The 20,024-nt window shown below is 42.9% G+C and overlaps 1 protein-coding gene across 1 annotated transcript in view; it reads right to left on the reverse strand.

The window, feature by feature from the left end:
- LOC137248431 (zinc finger protein 107-like) overlaps window positions 1-20,024 on the reverse strand; it is a 106,516-nt gene that overhangs the window by 61,271 nt on the left and 25,221 nt on the right. The window contains exons 4-5 of the mRNA XM_067779369.1: window positions 14,238-14,474; window positions 13,862-14,168 (exon numbers count right to left, since the gene is read on the reverse strand). Of these exons, the coding sequence (XP_067635470.1) occupies window positions 13,862-14,168; window positions 14,238-14,474 (544 nt within the window). The remainder of the gene's footprint in view (window positions 1-13,861; window positions 14,169-14,237; window positions 14,475-20,024) is intronic.

Raw genomic sequence — 20,024 nt, forward strand, 5'->3', positions numbered from 1 at the left:
TGTTTTCGGAATCCTTTCGGGATCCCGTCAGGGTCATTTTGGGACTTTTTTGGGGCTAATACGGGATCATTTGGGGATCCTCTAGGGGTCGTTTCATGACTTTTTCTGTTTTATTTCGGGATCATTTGGGGATCCTTCCGGCATAATTTCTTGATGGTTTGCCGGATCCATCAGGGTCATTTCGGGACCATTTTGGGATCATTTGGGGACCCTTCCGAGATCATTTCTGGATCCGTCCGGGATGCCGTAGGAGCCATTTCGGGATCTTTTGTTACTTTTCCGGGATAGTTTTGGACCCTTCCGGGATCATTTCTGGATCTGTGCGGGATCCCATCTGGGTCATTTCCGGACTATTTCGGGATCATTTTGGGATCCTTCCGGAATCATTTCTGTATGGTTTTGCCGATCCGTCGTTGATTCCCTCGGAGCCATTTCGGAACCTTTTCTGGAGTATGTCGGGGTCATTTGGGGACTTTTTCGGGATCATTTGGGGCTCTTCCGGCATCATTTCTGGATGGTTTTCGGGATCCGTCCGGGATATCGTCGGGGTCATTTGGGGACTTTTTCGGGATCATTTGGGGGCTCTTCCGGCATCATTTCTGGATGGTTTTCGGGGTCCGTCCGGGATCCCATCAGGGTAATTTCGGGCTATTAGGGGATCATTTGTGGACCTTTCCGGCATCATTTCTGGATAATTTTCGGTATCCGTCCGGGATGCCGACGAGGTCATTTCGGGATTATTTCGGGATCATTTGGGATACCTACCGGCATCATTTCTGGATGGTTTTTGGGATTCGTCCGGGATTCCGTCGGGGTCTTTTCGGCACTTTTTCTCGACTAATACGGGATCATTTGCGGACCCTTTCGGCATAATTTCTGGATAGTTGTAGGGATCCGTTCGGGATCCCGTCACGGTCATTTCGGAACTATTAGGGGAGCATTTGAGGACCTTTCCGGCATCATTTCTGGATAGTTTTTGGAATCCTTTCGGGATCCCGTCAGGGTCATTTCGGGGCTTTTTCGGGATCATTTAAGGATGGCTTTCAGGATTCGTCCGGGAACCCGTCAGGGTAATTTCTGGACTTTTCCGAGACTATTTCGGGATCATTTTGGGACCTTCCCAAGATCATTTCTGAATGGATTTCGGGATTTGTCCGGGATGCCCTCAGGGTCATTTTGGGACTATTAGGTGAGCATTTGAGGACCGTTCCGGCATCACTTCTGTATGGTTTTCGGTATCCGTTCAGATTCCCGTCGGAATAATTGCGGGACTTTTTCGGGATCATTGGGGTCCCTTCCAAAATCATTTCTGGATGGTTTTTGGGATTCGTCCGGCATCCCGTCGGGGTCATTTCGGGACTTTTTCTCGACTAATACGGGATCATTTGCGGGCCCTTTCGGTATCATTTCTGGATAGTTGTCGGGATCCGTTCGGGATCCCGTCAGGGTCTTTTCGGAACTATTGGGAGATCATTTGAGGACCTTTCCGGCATCATTTCTGGTTAGTTTTCGGGATCCTTTCCGGGTCCCATCAGGGTCATTTCGGGACTTTTTCGGCATCATTTAAGATTGGTTTTCAGGATTCGTCCGGTATCCGTCAGGGTAATTTCTGGACTTTTCCCAGACTATTTCGGGATAATTTTGGGACCCTCCCAAGATCATTTCTGGATGGATTTCGGGATCTGTCCGGGATGCCGTCAGGGTCATTCTGGGACTATTAGGTGATCATTTGAGGACCTTTTCGGCATCACTTCTGGATGGTTTTCGGTATCCGCTCAGGATCCCGTCGGAATTATTGCGAGACTTTTTCGGGATCATTTGGTGTCCCTTCCGGCATCATTTCTGGCTGGTTTTTGGGATTCGTCCGGCATCCCGTCGGGTTCATTTCGGGACTTTTTCTCGCCTAATACGGGATCATTTGCGGGCCCTTTCGGCATCATTTCTAGATAATTGTCGGGATCCGTTCGGGATCCCGTCAGGGTCTTTTCGGAACTATTAGGTGATCATTTGAGGACATTTCCGGCATCATTTCTGGATAGTTTTCGGGATCCTTTCGCGGTCCAGTCAGGGTCATTTCGGAACTTTTTCGGGATCATTTAGAGATGGCTTTCAGAATTCGTCCGGGAACCCGTCAGGGTAATTTCTGAACTTTTCCGAGATTATTTCGGGATAATTTTGGGACCTTCCCAAGATCATTTCTGGATGGATTTTGGGATCAGTCCGGGATGCCGTCAGGGTCATTTTGGTATTAGGTGATCATTTGAGGACCTCTCCGGCATCACTTCTGGATGGTTATCGGTATCCGATCAGCATCCCCTCGGAATCATTGCGGGACTTTTTCGGGATCATTTGGGATCCCTCCCAAGATCATTTCTGGATGGATTTCGGGATCTGTCCGGGATCCCGTCAGGGTCATTTAGGGGTGCGTTCGAGATCCCGTCAGGGTCATTTCGGGGCTTCTTCGGGAATATATCGGGATCATTTCTGGATGGGTTATGGGATCCGTCCATGACCCCTTAAGGGTCACTTCGGGACTATTAGGTGATCATTTGAGCACCTTTCCGGCGTCACTTCTGGATGATTTTCGGTATCCGTTCGGGATCCCGTCGGAACCAATGCGGGACTTTTACGGAATCATTTGGGATTCCTTCCGGCATCATTTCTGGATGGTTTTCGGGATTTGTCCGGGATCCCGTCGGGGTTATTTCGGGACCTTTTTGGGGCTAATACGGGATCATTTGGGGATCCTCTAGGGGTCGTTTCGTGACTTTTTCTGTATTATTTCGGGATCATTTTGGGACCCTTTCGGCATAATTTCTTTATGGTTTGCCGGATCCATCAGGATCATTTGGGGACCCTTCCGAGATCATTTCTGGATCCGTCCGGGATGCCGTAGGAGCCATTTCGGGATTTTTTGTTACTTTTCCGGGATAGTTTTTGCACCCTTCCGGGATCATTTCTGGATCTGTGCGGGATCCCATCTGGGTCAATTCCGGACTATTTCGGGATCATTTTGGAATCCTTCCGGAATCATTTCTGTATGGTTTTCGCGATCCATCGTGGATCCCCTCGGAGCCATTTCGGAACTTTTTCTGGAGTTAGTCGGGATAATTTAGGGACCCTTCCTGGATATTTTCTGGATGGTTTCTGAGATCCGTCCGGGAGCCCGTCAGGGTAATTTCGGAACTTTGTCGGGACTATTTCGGGATCAATTTGGTACCCTTCAGGCATCATTTCTGTGTGGTTATCTGGATAAGTCTAGAATCGTGTCGTTGTCATTTCGGGTTTTTTGGGGACTACTTCGGGAACTTTTGGAAACACTTCCGGGGCGTTTCTGGATGGTTTTCGGGATCCGTCCGCGATAGCGTCGGAGTCATTTCGTGGCTTTTTCTGGATAATTTCGTTATCATTTTGGGATCCTATCAGGTTATCAGCTCATAAAGTTCTTTTTTTTACTCAATTACAAAAATAAAATGCATTAGACAGAAAAAAAATTTTAAACAGATAACTTTATAAGCAGGCTAACGTGAATAGCCCACATATTTCATTTTCTCCTTGCGGACGGGGCCGCGGGTAAAGGCTAGTATATTATAAATGGGAAAGTTTGGATGTTAAGATGTTTGGATGTTTAGATGTTTGGATGTTTGGATGTTTGGATGTTTGTCCAGACGTTTGTCTTTGTGACTCAATAACGCAAGAACGGCTGGACCGATTTGGATGAAATTTTGCACACATATAGCCAATAGTCTAGAAGGATCTACTAACTATATATTTTTCAAAAGGGGCGTGGTCCCCGCCGACTAGGAACAGTTATAATTTAATTATTATATTTTTTCGTCTTTGCGACTGAATCACGCCAGAATGGCTACACGGATTTTGATGAAATTTGGGACACAGACAGTAGTCTACTAGCGTAATTTTTTTCGAACATGGAAAGAGGGGTGGGGGTCCCACGACCCTTCGAGAAATTATTTTTCATAATTTTTACACATTATAACTTTACGTATACTGGCCTTCACCAATATCACAGACTCAAGGGGTCAAATAAGTCGAGGGCTTACAAAGTAAGCAGTGACACCCTCCGCCCGCCCCCCTTTATCTCCCCCTCTGGTGTAAAATCCATAAATTGTTATAACTCAATCTAAATTTTCTCCTAAATCAATAGTTTTTGGTATCTGGTACATACAGAACGAGATCTAGACAATTTTGGAGGAACGATCAGTGGTCCTCTCCTCTACTCCCGCCATCCGCCCTCCATCAATTGTTTTTATTAGCACGCTTTTATTAGCTTTACCTGTATGTTTCTATCTAACTTTTTATTCGCTCCAATGCGCCTGCTGCCTTATTAACATGGTTTTATAATTAGCTTAACCTTATTTGTAATCCCGTAAGGGTCATATCGAGACCCTTCCGGGATCATTTCTGGATGGTTTTCGGGATCGGTCCGGGATTACGCCGGGGTAATTTCGGGACTTTTTCGGGACTATTTCGGGATCATTTTGGGACCCTTCCGGGATCATTTCTGTATAGTTTACGGGACCCGTCGGGGTTATTTTGGAACATTTTCGGGACTATTCCGGAATCATTTCGGGACTATTTCGCGATCATTTGGGGACCCTTCCGGCATCATTTCTGGATGGTTTTCGGGATCCGTGCGGGATCTCGTCGGGGTCATATGGGGACTTTTTCGGGATCATTTGAGGGCTCTTCCGGCATCATTTCTGGATGGTTTTCGGGATCCGTCCGGGATATCGTCGGGGTCATTTGGGGACTTTTTCGGGATCATTTGGGGGCTCTTCCGGCATCATTTCTGGATGGTTTTCGGGATCCGTCCGGGATCTCGTCGGGGTCATTTGGGGACTTTTTCGGGATCATTTTGGGGCTCATCCGGCATCATTTCTGGATGGTTTTCGGGATCCGTCCGGGATCCCGTCGGGGTCATTTCGGGACTTTTTCGCGACTAATACGGGATCATTTGGGAACCCTTTCGGCATCATTTCTGGATGGTTTTCGGGATCCGTCCGGGATCCCGTTGGGGTAATTTCGGGACTTTTTCGCGACTAATACGGGATCATTTGGGAACCCTTTCGGCATCATTTCTGGATGGTTTTCGGGATCCGTCCGGGATCCCATTAGGGTAATTTCGGGACTATTAGGGGATCATTTGGGAACCTTTCCGGCATCATTTCTGGATAATTTTCGGGATCCGTCCGGGATGCCGACGAGGTAATTTCGGGACTATTTCGGGATCATTTGGGATACCTACCGGCATCATTTCTGGATGGTTTTTGGGATTCGTCCGGGATCCCGTCGTGGCCCTTTCGGGACTTTTTTTCGACTAATACGGGATCATTTGCGGACCCTTTCGGCATCATTTCTGGATAGTTGTCGGGATCCCGTCACGGTCATTTCGGGACTATTAGGGGATTATTTGAAGACCTTTCCGGCATCATTTCTTTATTGTTTTCGGAATCCTTTCGGGATCCTGTCAGGGTTATTTTGGGACTTTTTTGGGGCTAATACGGGATCATTTGGGGATCCTCTAGGGGTCGTTTCGTGACTTTTTCTGTTTTATTTCGGGATCATTTGGGGATCCTTCCGGCATAATTTCTTGATGGTTTGCCGGATCCATCAGGGTCATTTCGGGACCATTTTGGGATCATTTGGGGACCCTTCCGAGATCATTTCTGGATCCGTCCGGGATGCCGTAGGAGCCATTTCGGGATCTTTTGTTACTTTTCCGGGATAGTTTTGGACCCTTCCGGGATCATTTCTGGATCTGTGCGGGATCCCATCTGGGTCATTTCCGGACTATTTCGGGATCATTTTGGGATCCTTCCGGAATCATTTCTGTATGGTTTTGCCGATCCGTCGTTGATTCCCTCGGAGCCATTTCGGAACCTTTTCTGGAGTATGTCGGGGTCATTTGGGGACTTTTTCGGGATCATTTGGGGCTCTTCCGGCATCATTTCTGGATGGTTTTCGGGATCCGTCCGGGATATCGTCGGGGTCATTTGGGGACTTTTTCGGGATCATTTGGGGGCTCTTCCGGCATCATTTCTGGATGGTTTTCGGGGTCCGTCCGGGATCCCATCAGGGTAATTTCGGGCTATTAGGGGATCATTTGTGGACCTTTCCGGCATCATTTCTGGATAATTTTCGGTATCCGTCCGGGATGCCGACGAGGTCATTTCGGGATTATTTCGGGATCATTTGGGATACCTACCGGCATCATTTCTGGATGGTTTTTGGGATTCGTCCGGGATTCCGTCGGGGTCTTTTCGGCACTTTTTCTCGACTAATACGGGATCATTTGCGGACCCTTTCGGCATAATTTCTGGATAGTTGTAGGGATCCGTTCGGGATCCCGTCACGGTCATTTCGGAACTATTAGGGGAGCATTTGAGGACCTTTCCGGCATCATTTCTGGATAGTTTTTGGAATCCTTTCGGGATCCCGTCAGGGTCATTTCGGGGCTTTTTCGGGATCATTTAAGGATGGCTTTCAGGATTCGTCCGGGAACCCGTCAGGGTAATTTCTGGACTTTTCCGAGACTATTTCGGGATCATTTTGGGACCTTCCCAAGATCATTTCTGAATGGATTTCGGGATTTGTCCGGGATGCCCTCAGGGTCATTTTGGGACTATTAGGTGAGCATTTGAGGACCGTTCCGGCATCACTTCTGTATGGTTTTCGGTATCCGTTCAGATTCCCGTCGGAATAATTGCGGGACTTTTTCGGGATCATTGGGGTCCCTTCCAAAATCATTTCTGGATGGTTTTTGGGATTCGTCCGGCATCCCGTCGGGGTCATTTCGGGACTTTTTCTCGACTAATACGGGATCATTTGCGGGCCCTTTCGGTATCATTTCTGGATAGTTGTCGGGATCCGTTCGGGATCCCGTCAGGGTCTTTTCGGAACTATTGGGAGATCATTTGAGGACCTTTCCGGCATCATTTCTGGTTAGTTTTCGGGATCCTTTCCGGGTCCCATCAGGGTCATTTCGGGACTTTTTCGGCATCATTTAAGATTGGTTTTCAGGATTCGTCCGGTATCCGTCAGGGTAATTTCTGGACTTTTCCCAGACTATTTCGGGATAATTTTGGGACCCTCCCAAGATCATTTCTGGATGGATTTCGGGATCTGTCCGGGATGCCGTCAGGGTCATTCTGGGACTATTAGGTGATCATTTGAGGACCTTTTCGGCATCACTTCTGGATGGTTTTCGGTATCCGCTCAGGATCCCGTCGGAATTATTGCGAGACTTTTTCGGGATCATTTGGTGTCCCTTCCGGCATCATTTCTGGCTGGTTTTTGGGATTCGTCCGGCATCCCGTCGGGTTCATTTCGGGACTTTTTCTCGCCTAATACGGGATCATTTGCGGGCCCTTTCGGCATCATTTCTAGATAATTGTCGGGATCCGTTCGGGATCCCGTCAGGGTCTTTTCGGAACTATTAGGTGATCATTTGAGGACATTTCCGGCATCATTTCTGGATAGTTTTCGGGATCCTTTCGCTGTCCAGTCAGGGTCATTTCGGAACTTTTTCGGGATCATTTAGAGATGGCTTTCAGAATTCGTCCGGGAACCCGTCAGGGTAATTTCTGAACTTTTCCGAGATTATTTCGGGATAATTTTGGGACCTTCCCAAGATCATTTCTGGATGGATTTTGGGATCAGTCCGGGATGCCGTCAGGGTCATTTTGGTATTAGGTGATCATTTGAGGACCTCTCCGGCATCACTTCTGGATGGTTATCGGTATCCGATCAGCATCCCCTCGGAATCATTGCGGGACTTTTTCGGGATCATTTGGGATCCCTCCCAAGATCATTTCTGGATGGATTTCGGGATCTGTCCGGGATCCCGTCAGGGTCATTTAGGGGTGCGTTCGAGATCCCGTCAGGGTCATTTCGGGGCTTCTTCGGGAATATATCGGGATCATTTCTGGATGGGTTATGGGATCCGTCCATGACCCCTTAAGGGTCACTTCGGGACTATTAGGTGATCATTTGAGCACCTTTCCGGCGTCACTTCTGGATGATTTTCGGTATCCGTTCGGGATCCCGTCGGAACCAATGCGGGACTTTTACGGAATCATTTGGGATTCCTTCCGGCATCATTTCTGGATGGTTTTCGGGATTTGTCCGGGATCCCGTCGGGGTTATTTCGGGACCTTTTTGGGGCTAATACGGGATCATTTGGGGATCCTCTAGGGGTCGTTTCGTGACTTTTTCTGTATTATTTCGGGATCATTTTGGGACCCTTTCGGCATAATTTCTTTATGGTTTGCCGGATCCATCAGGGTCATTTCGGGACCATTTTGGGATCATTTGGGGACCCTTCCGAGATCATTTCTGGATCCGTCCGGGATGCCGTAGGAGCCATTTCGGGATTTTTTGTTACTTTTCCGGGATAGTTTTTGCACCCTTCCGGGATCATTTCTGGATCTGTGCGGGATCCCATCTGGGTCAATTCCGGACTATTTCGGGATCATTTTGGAATCCTTCCGGAATCATTTCTGTATGGTTTTCGCGATCCATCGTGGATCCCCTCGGAGCCATTTCGGAACTTTTTCTGGAGTTAGTCGGGATAATTTAGGGACCCTTCCTGGATATTTTCTGGATGGTTTCTGAGATCCGTCCGGGAGCCCGTCAGGGTAATTTCGGAACTTTGTCGGGACTATTTCGGGATCAATTTGGTACCCTTCAGGCATCATTTCTGTGTGGTTATCTGGATAAGTCTAGAATCGTGTCGTTGTCATTTCGGGTTTTTTGGGGACTACTTCGGGAACTTTTGGAAACACTTCCGGGGCGTTTCTGGATGGTTTTCGGGATCCGTCCGCGATAGCGTCGGGGCCATTTCGTGGCTTTTTCTGGATAATTTCGTTATCATTTTGGGATCCTATCAGGTTATCAGCTCATAAAGTTCTTTTTTTTACTCAATTACAAAAATAAAATGCATTAGACAGAAAAAAAATTTTAAACAGATAACTTTATAAGCAGGCTAACGTGAATAGCCCACATATTTCATTTTCTCCTTGCGGACGGGGCCGCGGGTAAAGGCTAGTATAAAATATTTTTCAAACGCACTAAATATTGAATTGGTTAATCCAAAACCAATTTTGTAATACAAAAAAAATATTTTGAAAAGGTTTTGAATTTAAATTAGTAAAACAAATGGCCCTTTGCCGGACGCAGATCCGGTACGTTCCGGCACCAAGCTCGACCATCTCGGGAACGATTTGTTATGGCCACATGCGCCCTTCTAGGCCAACCCGCCATCCCAACACCTAGATCCATGAGGAGTTTGGGGTCGCCAGGGCCTCGGCTGTTAATTGCACAGGATTCGCCGCGGATAGGTGAGGTTGAAAATTGGGTTTGGAGAAGCTATATATTGCGATGGCAACCTGAAAAGGTTGCGTTACACAACCCCATTGTTTTGTGTGTTCGTGATTGGGGTTTTTGTTACCCAACATTGATTCAATGCAGCAAATTTTGTTTGAACAGTTCATGTTGTTGTTGTTGTTGTTGTAGCAGTGCTTCGCCCCACCTAACAGCCGCGACCGATCACAAATTGTCATCAATATCCTCTAACGCGAGTCCAAGGAAACTTGCTGTTTCAACAGGGGTGGACCATAAGGAAAGGGGTGTTAGAGGCGTTGGTTCCACATTACAATTAAAGAGATGGTTGGTGTCATGTGGGGACACATTGCAAGCGGGGCATACATTTTGTATGTCGGGGTTGATTCTGGATAGGTAAGAGTTTAACCTGTTACAGTATCCAGAACGAAGTTGAGCAAGGGTGACACGCGTTTCCCTGGGGAGTATGCGTTCCTCTTCCGCGAGTTTTGGATACTTTTCTTTGAGTACTGGATTCACCGGGCAATTCCCGGCATAAAGGTCCGACGCCTGTTTGCGGAGTTCACCAAGGGCCTGCTTGTTGTTGTTGTTGTAGCAATGCTCGCCCCACCTAATAGCCGCGACCGATCACAAATTGTCATCAATATCCTCTAACGGGAGTCCAAGGAAACTTGCCGTTTCAACAGGGGTGGACCATAAGGAAAGGGGTGTTAGAGGCGTTGGTTCCACATTACAATTAAAGAGATGGTTGGTGTCATGTGGTGACACATTGCAAGCGGGGCATACATTTTGTATGTCGGGGTTGATTCTGGATAGGTAAGAGTTTAACCTGTTACAGTATCCAGAACGAAGTTGAGCAAGAGTGACACGCATTTCCCTGGGGAGTATGCGTTCCTCTTCTGCGAGTTCTGGATATTTTTCTTCAAGTACTGGATTCACCGGGCAATTCCCGACATAAAGCTCCGACGCCTGTCTATGGAGTTCACCAAGGACCTGCTTGTGTGTTTTCGCTTCATACGGCTGGGTTCTCAGGTGCCGTATTTCCTCAAAATGCTTACGGAGATGACTCCTTAGGTCCCTAGGCGGTGCTGGTTCGTCAATCAGATGTCTGTTGGGATGCCCAGGTTTCTGGGTATTCAACAGAAACTGTTTGGTCAGCATCTCATTTCTCTCCCTGATGGGGAGTATTCTCGCCTCATTATGCAGATGGTGTTCTGGGGACATAAGAAGACAGCCCGTGGCGATTCTGAGAGCAGTATTTTGGCAGGCCTGTAGTTTCTTCCAGTGGGTGATTTTTAGGCTTGGCGACCATATGGGTGACGCGTAGCACGTAATCGGCTGGCTAATTGCTTTGTATGTAGTCATGAGCGTTTCTTTATCTTTTCCCCAAGTACTGCCAGCGAGGGATTTGAGGATTTTGTTACGGCTCTGAATTCTCGGAACAATTGCGGCTGCGTGCTCACCAAAATGTAGATCCTGATCAAACGTCACACCCTAGATTTTGGGGTGTCGGACAGTCGGTAGCGTAGTGCCATCGACGTGGATGTTCAAAATGGTCGACATTTGGGACGTCCATGTTGTAAATAAGGTCGCGGAAGATTTAGTCGGTGATAATGCCAGGTTTCGCGAGGCGAAAAAACTGGAGAGATCAGGGAGGTAGCCGTTTATTCTATTGCATAGCTCATCGATCTGTGGGCCTGGGCCTGTGGCCATTATTGTGCAGTCATCGGCGTAGGAAACGATTGTGACTCCTTCCGGTGGTGAAGGTAGCTTAGATATGTAGAAATTAAACAAAAGTGGGGATAGGACACCACCCTGTGGCACCCCTTGTTTAATTCTCCTTGGTTTTGATGTATCGTTTCTAAATTGCACCGATGCCTGCCGACCACCCAGATAATTTGCGGTCCTCCTTTTAAGACATGGGGGAAGTGTAGACCCTTCCAGGTCTTGCAGTAACGAGCCATGGTTGACCGTATCAAAAGCTTTTGATAGGTCTAGCGCTACGAGTACTGTTCTGTGGTGGGGGTTTTGATTTAAACCGCAATTTATCTGGGTGCTAATGACATTTAGCGCGGTGGTAGTGCTATGGAGTTTTCTGAAGCCATGCTGATGACAGGCTATCTGCAAATTTGCTTGGAAATAAGGGAGCAAAATGGCTTCAAGCGTCTTTGATACTGGCGATAGGAGAGATATCGGACGATACGACTCTCCTATGTTAGCTGGTTTACCAGGCTTTAGTAGCGGGACCACCTTGGCCATTTTCCATTTCTCGGGTATGACAAAGGTGGAAAGAGACAGGTTGAAGACATGCGCTAAATATTTGAAACCCTCGTTCCCTAGGCTTTTAAGCATCGGCATGGCTATGCCGTCTGGGCCCACTGCTTTGGATGGTTTAGCGCGACAATAGCGTCCTCAACCTCTTCAGCGGTGATGGTGATTGGTGACGCGCTGAATTTGTCTTTATGTGCGCGTCTATTGGCTCTCCGTCTATCTTTGTCGACCGTAGGATGCATTATATATTGTCGGCAGAAAGCGCTCGCGCATTTTTTCGCGTCCGACAGCACTTTGTCGCCAAAGGCGATGGAAACTTTGTCTTTGTGCTTAGTCGGATTCGATAGGGACTTTACGGTGAACCAAAGTTTACCCACACCGGTAGAGAGGTTACAACCTCTTAGGTGCTCCTTCCATTTCGCCCGCTTGTGTTCATCCACAAGCAATCTGATGCGTTGGTTTATATCCCTTATTTGAGGGTCGCCTGGATCAAGCTGTCTTATAAGGTCACGTTCTCTCGCTAAGTTTGCGGCCTCCGCCGGGAAGAGGGGCCGGATTTCGGGAATTCTCCCGGCGGGAATGAAACGTGCCGAGGCGGATTCAATGACCTTGCGGAAGGCACACTCCCTTTGGCGGGCATCAGTCGGGATAGGGAGGGCAGCAAAGCGGTTGTCTGTAAAGGATTTATATTCTTCCCACTTTCCTTTTTTGAAGTTTATGAAAGTGCGTTTTTCAGTGACGATGAAGTCGGCGGTACGCTCGAGCGAAATAAGTATGGGCAGGTGGTCGGATGCCAATGTTACCATCGGCTGCGAGTTGACGCAGTTTACGAGTTCTGCGCTCACGATTGAGATATCTGGCGAGCTGTGACAGCTTCCTACCATACGTGTGGGGGCGTCTCCGTTTATTGTGCAGAACGTCGTTTCTTCTATTTGATCCGCCAACATCTCACCCCTACTGTCCGCCCGCAAGTTTGAATGCCATAGATCATGATGGGCATTGAAATCACCTAAGATAATGCGATTGTTGCCAGTGAGTAAGGCCCTGATATTAGGGCGGTATCCACTGGGGCAACAGGTGGCAGGAGGGATGTAGATGTTGATGATTTCTAGCTTTGCATCGCCTGACCGGACAGATAGGCCTTGACGTTCTAAGACATTGTCCCTGCGGTCGATGCCAAGATCAAATATATAATATTGCACAGAGTGGTATATGATAAACGTGAGGCCGCCTCCATTTCCGCTCACACGATCTTTTCTGTGGACATTATACCCAGAGCAGGTCTGCAATGCAGACCTTGCTGTGAGTCTAGTCTCTTGAATCGCAGCAACGCGGATGTTGTGCCGCTTCATGAAATCGACTATCTCCGTAATCTTCCCAGTTAGTCCATTACAGTTTAACTGCAGAATTCTGAAGTGCATAGGGGGAGACGTCGCCACTCTGGGGGTAAGTGACGGGTGACTACGCCTGGGTTGTGGAAGGCCAGGACGCAATTGCTGTTGTGGCCCTGGGACTGGATGTCCTTACGCAAGCATTGGGGTACGCGGATGATTTGGGTTTGCGACTTGGCAACATGGCGCATGCTTAGGTGTAGACTACGGGACGCCCTTGGGCGTGAACAGCAAGGAGCCACAAAATATTTATAAAAGTTACGTGGACGTCGGGTTTTGGGATCAAGCCCAGAATAACCTGTCCGATGCAACCATCCCTTACACGAGACACACTGAACAGAGTATGACCGTCCTAAAAAGATTCTTTTCCGGCAGATGCAGCAAAACCATTTCTCAGGACCGGGGTCAGGAGACGGACCCGGATTGGATTCGATACCTTCCCGGAGCAAGAGAAAATGGAGCAGTCCTGCTGCAAGGAGCTGCTGGGAGGATGACAATTTGTGGGAGGGACGCAACAAATTAAATGGGGTTACACTGAAATGACAGTCCTTGGTCGGTAAAAATCCCGAGTCGCTCCGGTACATAGAACCGACTGCCTTGGGAAGCGTTGAACAGTTCATGGAGCGCGCTGGTTAGCCTGCAGCGACACATGTGTTTTGTGTAGAGTAAAATCTAGCTGCGCAGCAATTCTGCACTTGTTTCGGCCTTTATTCTTAATTGAAAAAAAAAATGTTATAAATAAATAAATGATCTTAGTCGGTTGTGCTAACATTTTGTTCCATTCGATTGTGAACTTCTTAACTAAATTGCTAAATTTATCGACGTCATCATTGTTGAACAGCAACATTATTAGTAGCTAATTTCAATTGCAACTGAGTCTCTGCTTTCTTCAATGCTAACATATTTCGCTCACGCGTCTCTGGATCTTCGTTTTTATGTGAAGAAAAGTGTAAACGCAACTCTGAAGCTAATCGGAAAGCTAGCGGACAAAATTCACATCTATAAACATTATCGCCTAGATGAGTACGTAAATGTTTAACGTGATCTCCACTTTGTGCATAAGCGCGATCGCAGTATTTGCATTTGTATGGTTTCTCGCCGGTGTGCGTTCGCATATGGCAGCGCTGCTGAGTCATGCGTACAAAACTATTTAAAGAAGGGTTGAAGTTATTTCAAAAAATTTAGTATATGAATTTTTGTGTATATGTAACTTACCGCATATCACAATATTCACATTTAAACGGCTTTACACCGCTATGAATCTTTTTATGCTTCCGCAATATAGCAGCTTGAGGAAACGCAGCACCACACACATCGCAAATGTGTGACTTAATTCCGATATGCATTATTTTGTGATTAAATACATCGGTAGTACAGCGGAATCTCATTGGACAGTAGGGACACTCAAACGGCTTGTTATCACTGTGACGTAAACGATGCTGTTTCAAGTTGCTATGTATAAAAAGAGAAAATAACAAAATATTATACTTACGGAGTTCAAAATGATTAATAAATGAAATGAAATGAAATAGTGTATTTTCTGATGCTATTTCTACCTTCTGCTATTGAAATAACACAGTTGTATAGTCGAACGTGTGAACACCCTGCGCTATTAACCCAAACCAATGGGAGCTGAGTGTATTGGATACATATATAGCATGCACAAATAGCAAACTAAACATACCTTTGAAAGTTGTATTGAAATAGGAATATTTGTACATGTGAAGCAAAAACAGCAACTTTACAACTGTGCTAATACAAAAGCATGATTAAAGAAATACGATAATTAGTACATATTATGAACTTAATTAACTGTAAAACGTTTTTAACTAAATAATGGTTTTATTTCTTAAACATAATTCTTTTCGGAGGCTAAAATAAAACCGGGTTTGTCTTGTAAATCTAAATGCAGTAAAATAAGATTTACTGGTTTTTTATTTTTTTTTTTTTATAGAATACTAGCAACCCACACCTTGTTTCACACAGGTTGCAATGTTTAAAAATGGTAATTTGTTGTTGCATTTTGAATTAATGGTTTGTAACGTAGCGTTACAATAGTACGACCCCCACTGTAACCCTTTTTCTCCTACACCTGAGACTCCACTGTTGTCGCCATCTAACTTGCATCATGTTCCTCTGACTATTAATTTTGAGTTTTATAAGTTTGCATCAAATGCCTCTGTCGAAAACGTACGTTTAAATTTTAAAGCCGGTAATTTTTCTGAATTAAACTTATGTTTATCTGAGCTTAATTGGGAGGAATTATTTTCTACATCTGATGTCTCAGCTAGTTTTTGTATCTTTAAAGACATATTATCTGTGTAGGGTTATATTTATATTCAACTTTAAATGTACCTACTTTAAATAAATTGAATTTTTTTGTTCTTGTTAATTTTTATTTTTAAATTGTAAAATATTATCTTTCAAAAATTTTCGTTCGGTTGAAATATTTAAAAACGTTTTGTAACATACTTTTAGGAGCGGTTAAATAAAAATATTTTATAAAAATAAATAGTGCTTATTATTAAATAGTGATTTATATATTAAATACCACATTGGCGATCTAGCCAGCCAAACATAAAAACCGTCCTTCAAAAATAACGAATCAAATTTTAATTCTTGTATGCTGTATGAAATAATAACGCCACCAGTTGATGTTCAGCAAAAATCGATTTATTCTGTTCCTAGTTATATATTATGCGAGTGGAAACCATATTGACTTCCGAAAACGATACCATAGTTATGTTTACTATATCCAACTTATTACGTTTTTATCAGCAAATTCTTAAACAAATTGTTAAAGGTGGTGCACTTGAACAAACTTTAATTGATTTACAAAAGACCAGTGAAGAGATTTATTTAAATTCACTTTCAAATAAAGTGCGTAACATCTTGCAACGTCCAGCTCTAACTCGCTAAAAGTTTTGTAATTCGTACCTTTAAACTAGTGTGAAGTGTCCTCACTACTCGAAGAATTATCTGAAAAACAAGTTGAAAATATATACCAAATATATCGTGAACATCACAAGATCCCTCTCAAACGCGTATTTGACGTAGACGTGGTGGTCCAAAAACTAGATTCACTTCTATAAAATTAGTTTATTTTCAACTGCACGACGTCGTCTTCGTCGTATTTTTGGATTGTCATTATTTCAGACGTTACCGCTGCATCATTAACATCAGCCTTTCAATCAAACATTGCAAGAGCAACAACAACAAAAGCTACAAATACAAAACAATTAAAGCCATTGCACAATACATTGTCTAATTTCATCAATCAATTTTAAAGCCAATGCGACAAATATTTGGTGAGCTGTATCTAGTATTAATATTATTTATATGTATCTGTATATGTATCAAAATAGATTAATAATTTGGGTTTTGTAAACGCTCCTTTCTGGACATTTTTATTTCTTCATATAATATAATTTTTGTAGTTATTTCTATTAACAATGTTTCATTCACCATCAAATAATATACGTACATCTACACCACGAAATCAAGTAAACGATTCGCTTATTGATTTGGATAATGAAAATTATCAAAATTATTTACCAAATCCATATGTGAATCAAAATAATGAAATTATTGCTACATCGGTAAAACTTCCCCAATTTTGGACTAATTGCCCTGAAGCATGGTTCATCCATGCTGAAATGCAATTTAGTCGAAACAACATTACTCAGGAAGGGACAAAATATGAATATGTCATAACTGCACTTCCACAGGATGTAATTATGACAATTCTTGATTTTATTCAAAATCCTCCTGAAAATGACAAATTTTCTGCATTAAAGAACATTTTAATTGAACGGCACTCATTAAGTGAGAATGCCAAATTAGATCGAGTGTTATCCGATTCAGAAATGGGAGATCGTAAACCTTCTGAGTTTTATCGGTCTCTAGTGCTACTCTCTGGACACAATTTTAGCAAAGAAATTCTTAAAAAGCTTTGGATAAGGAAGTTGCCCAAAAATTTAAGTATTATTCTTACTAGTTCGAATTTGAATGAAATAAGTGATTTAGTTAAATTAGCCGATAATATTTGGGAAATTTATAATAAAAATGAAATAGCCTCAGTTAGTAATTTTCCAAATTCTAAAAGCGAAAATGCAATTATTTCAAATTTGGTTCAAACAACTAACATGATGTGCAAAAATTTTGAAAAATTGTCATTAGAGATCAGTGAAATTAAAAATCAGATGAGTCAAAACTATTCAAGGTCCCGATCTTTTAGTAGGAATCGTTTTAGAAGTCCTTCTAGATATCGATCAAAGTCTCGTGACAACCCAAATTGTAGGTATCATTATAAGTTTGGTAATCAGGCTTTGAAGTGCAAACAACCATGCGCTTTTAAAAATAATAGTTCGTCAAACTAAAGTTATCCGTTGTTACGGCGACAAACAACGGACATTTAGACACCTTTACACGTCGCTTATTTATTTTTGATAAAACAAACAAACTTAATTTTTTAATAGATAGTGGAGCAGAAATTTCAGTGCTTCCGGTTTCAAAATCTTCAAGTTCGAAAAAGTCATCAGATATTATTTTAACTGCAGCTAACGGTTCAACGATTTCGACATACGGTAAAAAACTTTTAAATATTAATTTAGGACTGCGTCGCGAATTTCCGTTCACATTTTTAATAGCGGATATAGCTAAACCAATTATCGGTGCTGATTTTTTGTGTAAATATGGTCTCTTAGTTGATGTTAAACGCAAATGCTTAGTAGATCCGATAACAAGTCTTTCAGTTAACACAATTTCATGTGTTTGTAATGTTTCGCTACCAAAAGTTTTCGCTACCAAAAGTTTTCGCTGTGGATAACAAATTTACAAAGTTACTAAAAGAATTTCCTTCTTTATTTTCTGAACCAGATTATTCACAACCAGTTAGACATACAACAGTTCACAGATTAGTCACTGAAGGAAATTTGCCATTTTTTAAACCAAGACGTTTAGACCCCATTAAATTCAAAGTAGCTAAAACTGAATTCGATTTTTTAGTAAAGACAGGGATATGTAGACCTTCTAATTCAGCAGTAGCATCTCCTTTACATCTTGTACCCAAGAAGGAGTTAAATGACTGGCGTCCTTGTGGAGATTTTAGAAGATTAAATGTCGTAACAGTTCCTGATCGTTATCCTTTGCCCCATGTTCATGACTTCAACATGAATCTAAGAAATAAGAAAATATTTTCAAAATTAGATTTGGTAAGAGCTTATCACCAAATTCCAATGGCAGAAGAGGATATCTATAAAACTGCAATCACTACGCCTTTTGGCATGTTTGAATTTGTACGAATGCCTTTCGGGCTTAGGAACTCCGCGCAAAATTTTCAACGATTTATTAATGAAGCAGTTAATGATTTAGACTTTGTTTTTACATATATTGATGATCTCTTAGTGGCAAGCGAAAATGAGGAACAACATTTCAAAGATCTTCGCGTACTATTTCAGCGCCTAACGGAGTACGGTTTAAATATAAAACCAAGTAAATGTACTTTTGGCGTAACAAATGTTGACTTTTTAGGACATAATATTTCTGAAACGGGAATTAGACCCTCAGAAGAAAAAGTTTTAGCCATTCGAAATTTTGATCGTCCAAAAATTTATTGGTATGGTTAATTATTACCATCGATATATACCAAAATTAGCAGAGTTTACGACAGTTATCTATGATTTAATTAATATAACAAATAAGAAGCGAGACAAGATTTTAATTTGGGACGATACATCTAATAAAGCTTTCGAATGCATTAAAGAAAAGTTTGCATCTGCGATATTGTTAAATCATTTTAACAAAGATGCAAAACTTGCTTTAAATGTAGATGCATCCAATACGGCAATAGGTGGTGTCATACATCAAACGTTTAATAATAAGTCAGAACCACTTGCATTCTTTTCAAAGAAATTGTCTCCATCCGAAATTAAATATAATGCATTTGATAGGGAACTATTACCTATTTATTTGAACATTAAACATTTTCGTTACCTTCTAGAAGGACGTGAATTTACAGTTTTCACAGATCACAAGCCTCTTGTATTTGCTTTAAATTCAAAAACAGAACGCAGTCCAAGACAGACTAGACATATGGAATTCATTGCTCAGTTTACGAATGACATTAGGTATATTAAAGGACAAGAAAATGTTGTAGCTGATACATTATCTCGTGCGTTTGAAGTAGAAACAATTTAAAAACGGACATTAATTTAAAAATTTTACAAAGTGAACAACAACAAGACAGTGAATTAAGCAAACTTACCTCAGAGCAAACATTTTTAAATTTGAAACTAATAAAAATTCCTGTTCTTAACTTTAATATATGGTGCGAAGTGTCAGGAGAAAATCCTAGGCCTTTCATTCCAAACAATTTAAGAAAAATAATATTTGATATGTTACATGGGATTTCACATCCTGGTAGTAGAGCTACACGTCGTTTGATAGTTAAGAAATATTTTTGGCCTAAAATGAATAAAGATATTAATACTTGGTCTAAAGAATGTATAAGTTGTCAAAAATCGAAAGTACATCGTCATACAAAATCTCCAGTTATGAAAATTCCAATTCCAAAATCTAGATTTGAACACATTCACTTAGATATTGTTGGACCCTTACCTGTTTCAAAAGGATATCGTTACATATTAACTATAATTGATAGATTTACACGTTGGCCAGAGGCATTCGCACTAAGAGATATTTCTGCAGTTACGGTTGTAAATAAATTTTTTAAAGAATATATTTCACGTTTTGGAGTTCCATTAGATATAACAACAGATCAGGGATCTCAATTTACTTCAAACTTGTTTTCAGAATTAACGAAACTTCTTGGAAGTCATCAAATAACAACTTCTCCTTATCATCCCCAAGCTAATGGAATGATAGAACGTTTTCATAGACAGCTTAAATCTTCAATAATGGCTAGGAATGGATCCAGAGATTGGTATGAAGAGTTACCGATAGTACTTATGGGTTAGCGATCGATTTTTAAAGAAGATATTT

Source organism: Eurosta solidaginis, chromosome 4 (assembly GCF_040869045.1).
Source record: "Eurosta solidaginis isolate ZX-2024a chromosome 4, ASM4086904v1, whole genome shotgun sequence".
NCBI classification, from domain to species: Eukaryota; Metazoa; Arthropoda; class Insecta; order Diptera; family Tephritidae; genus Eurosta; species Eurosta solidaginis.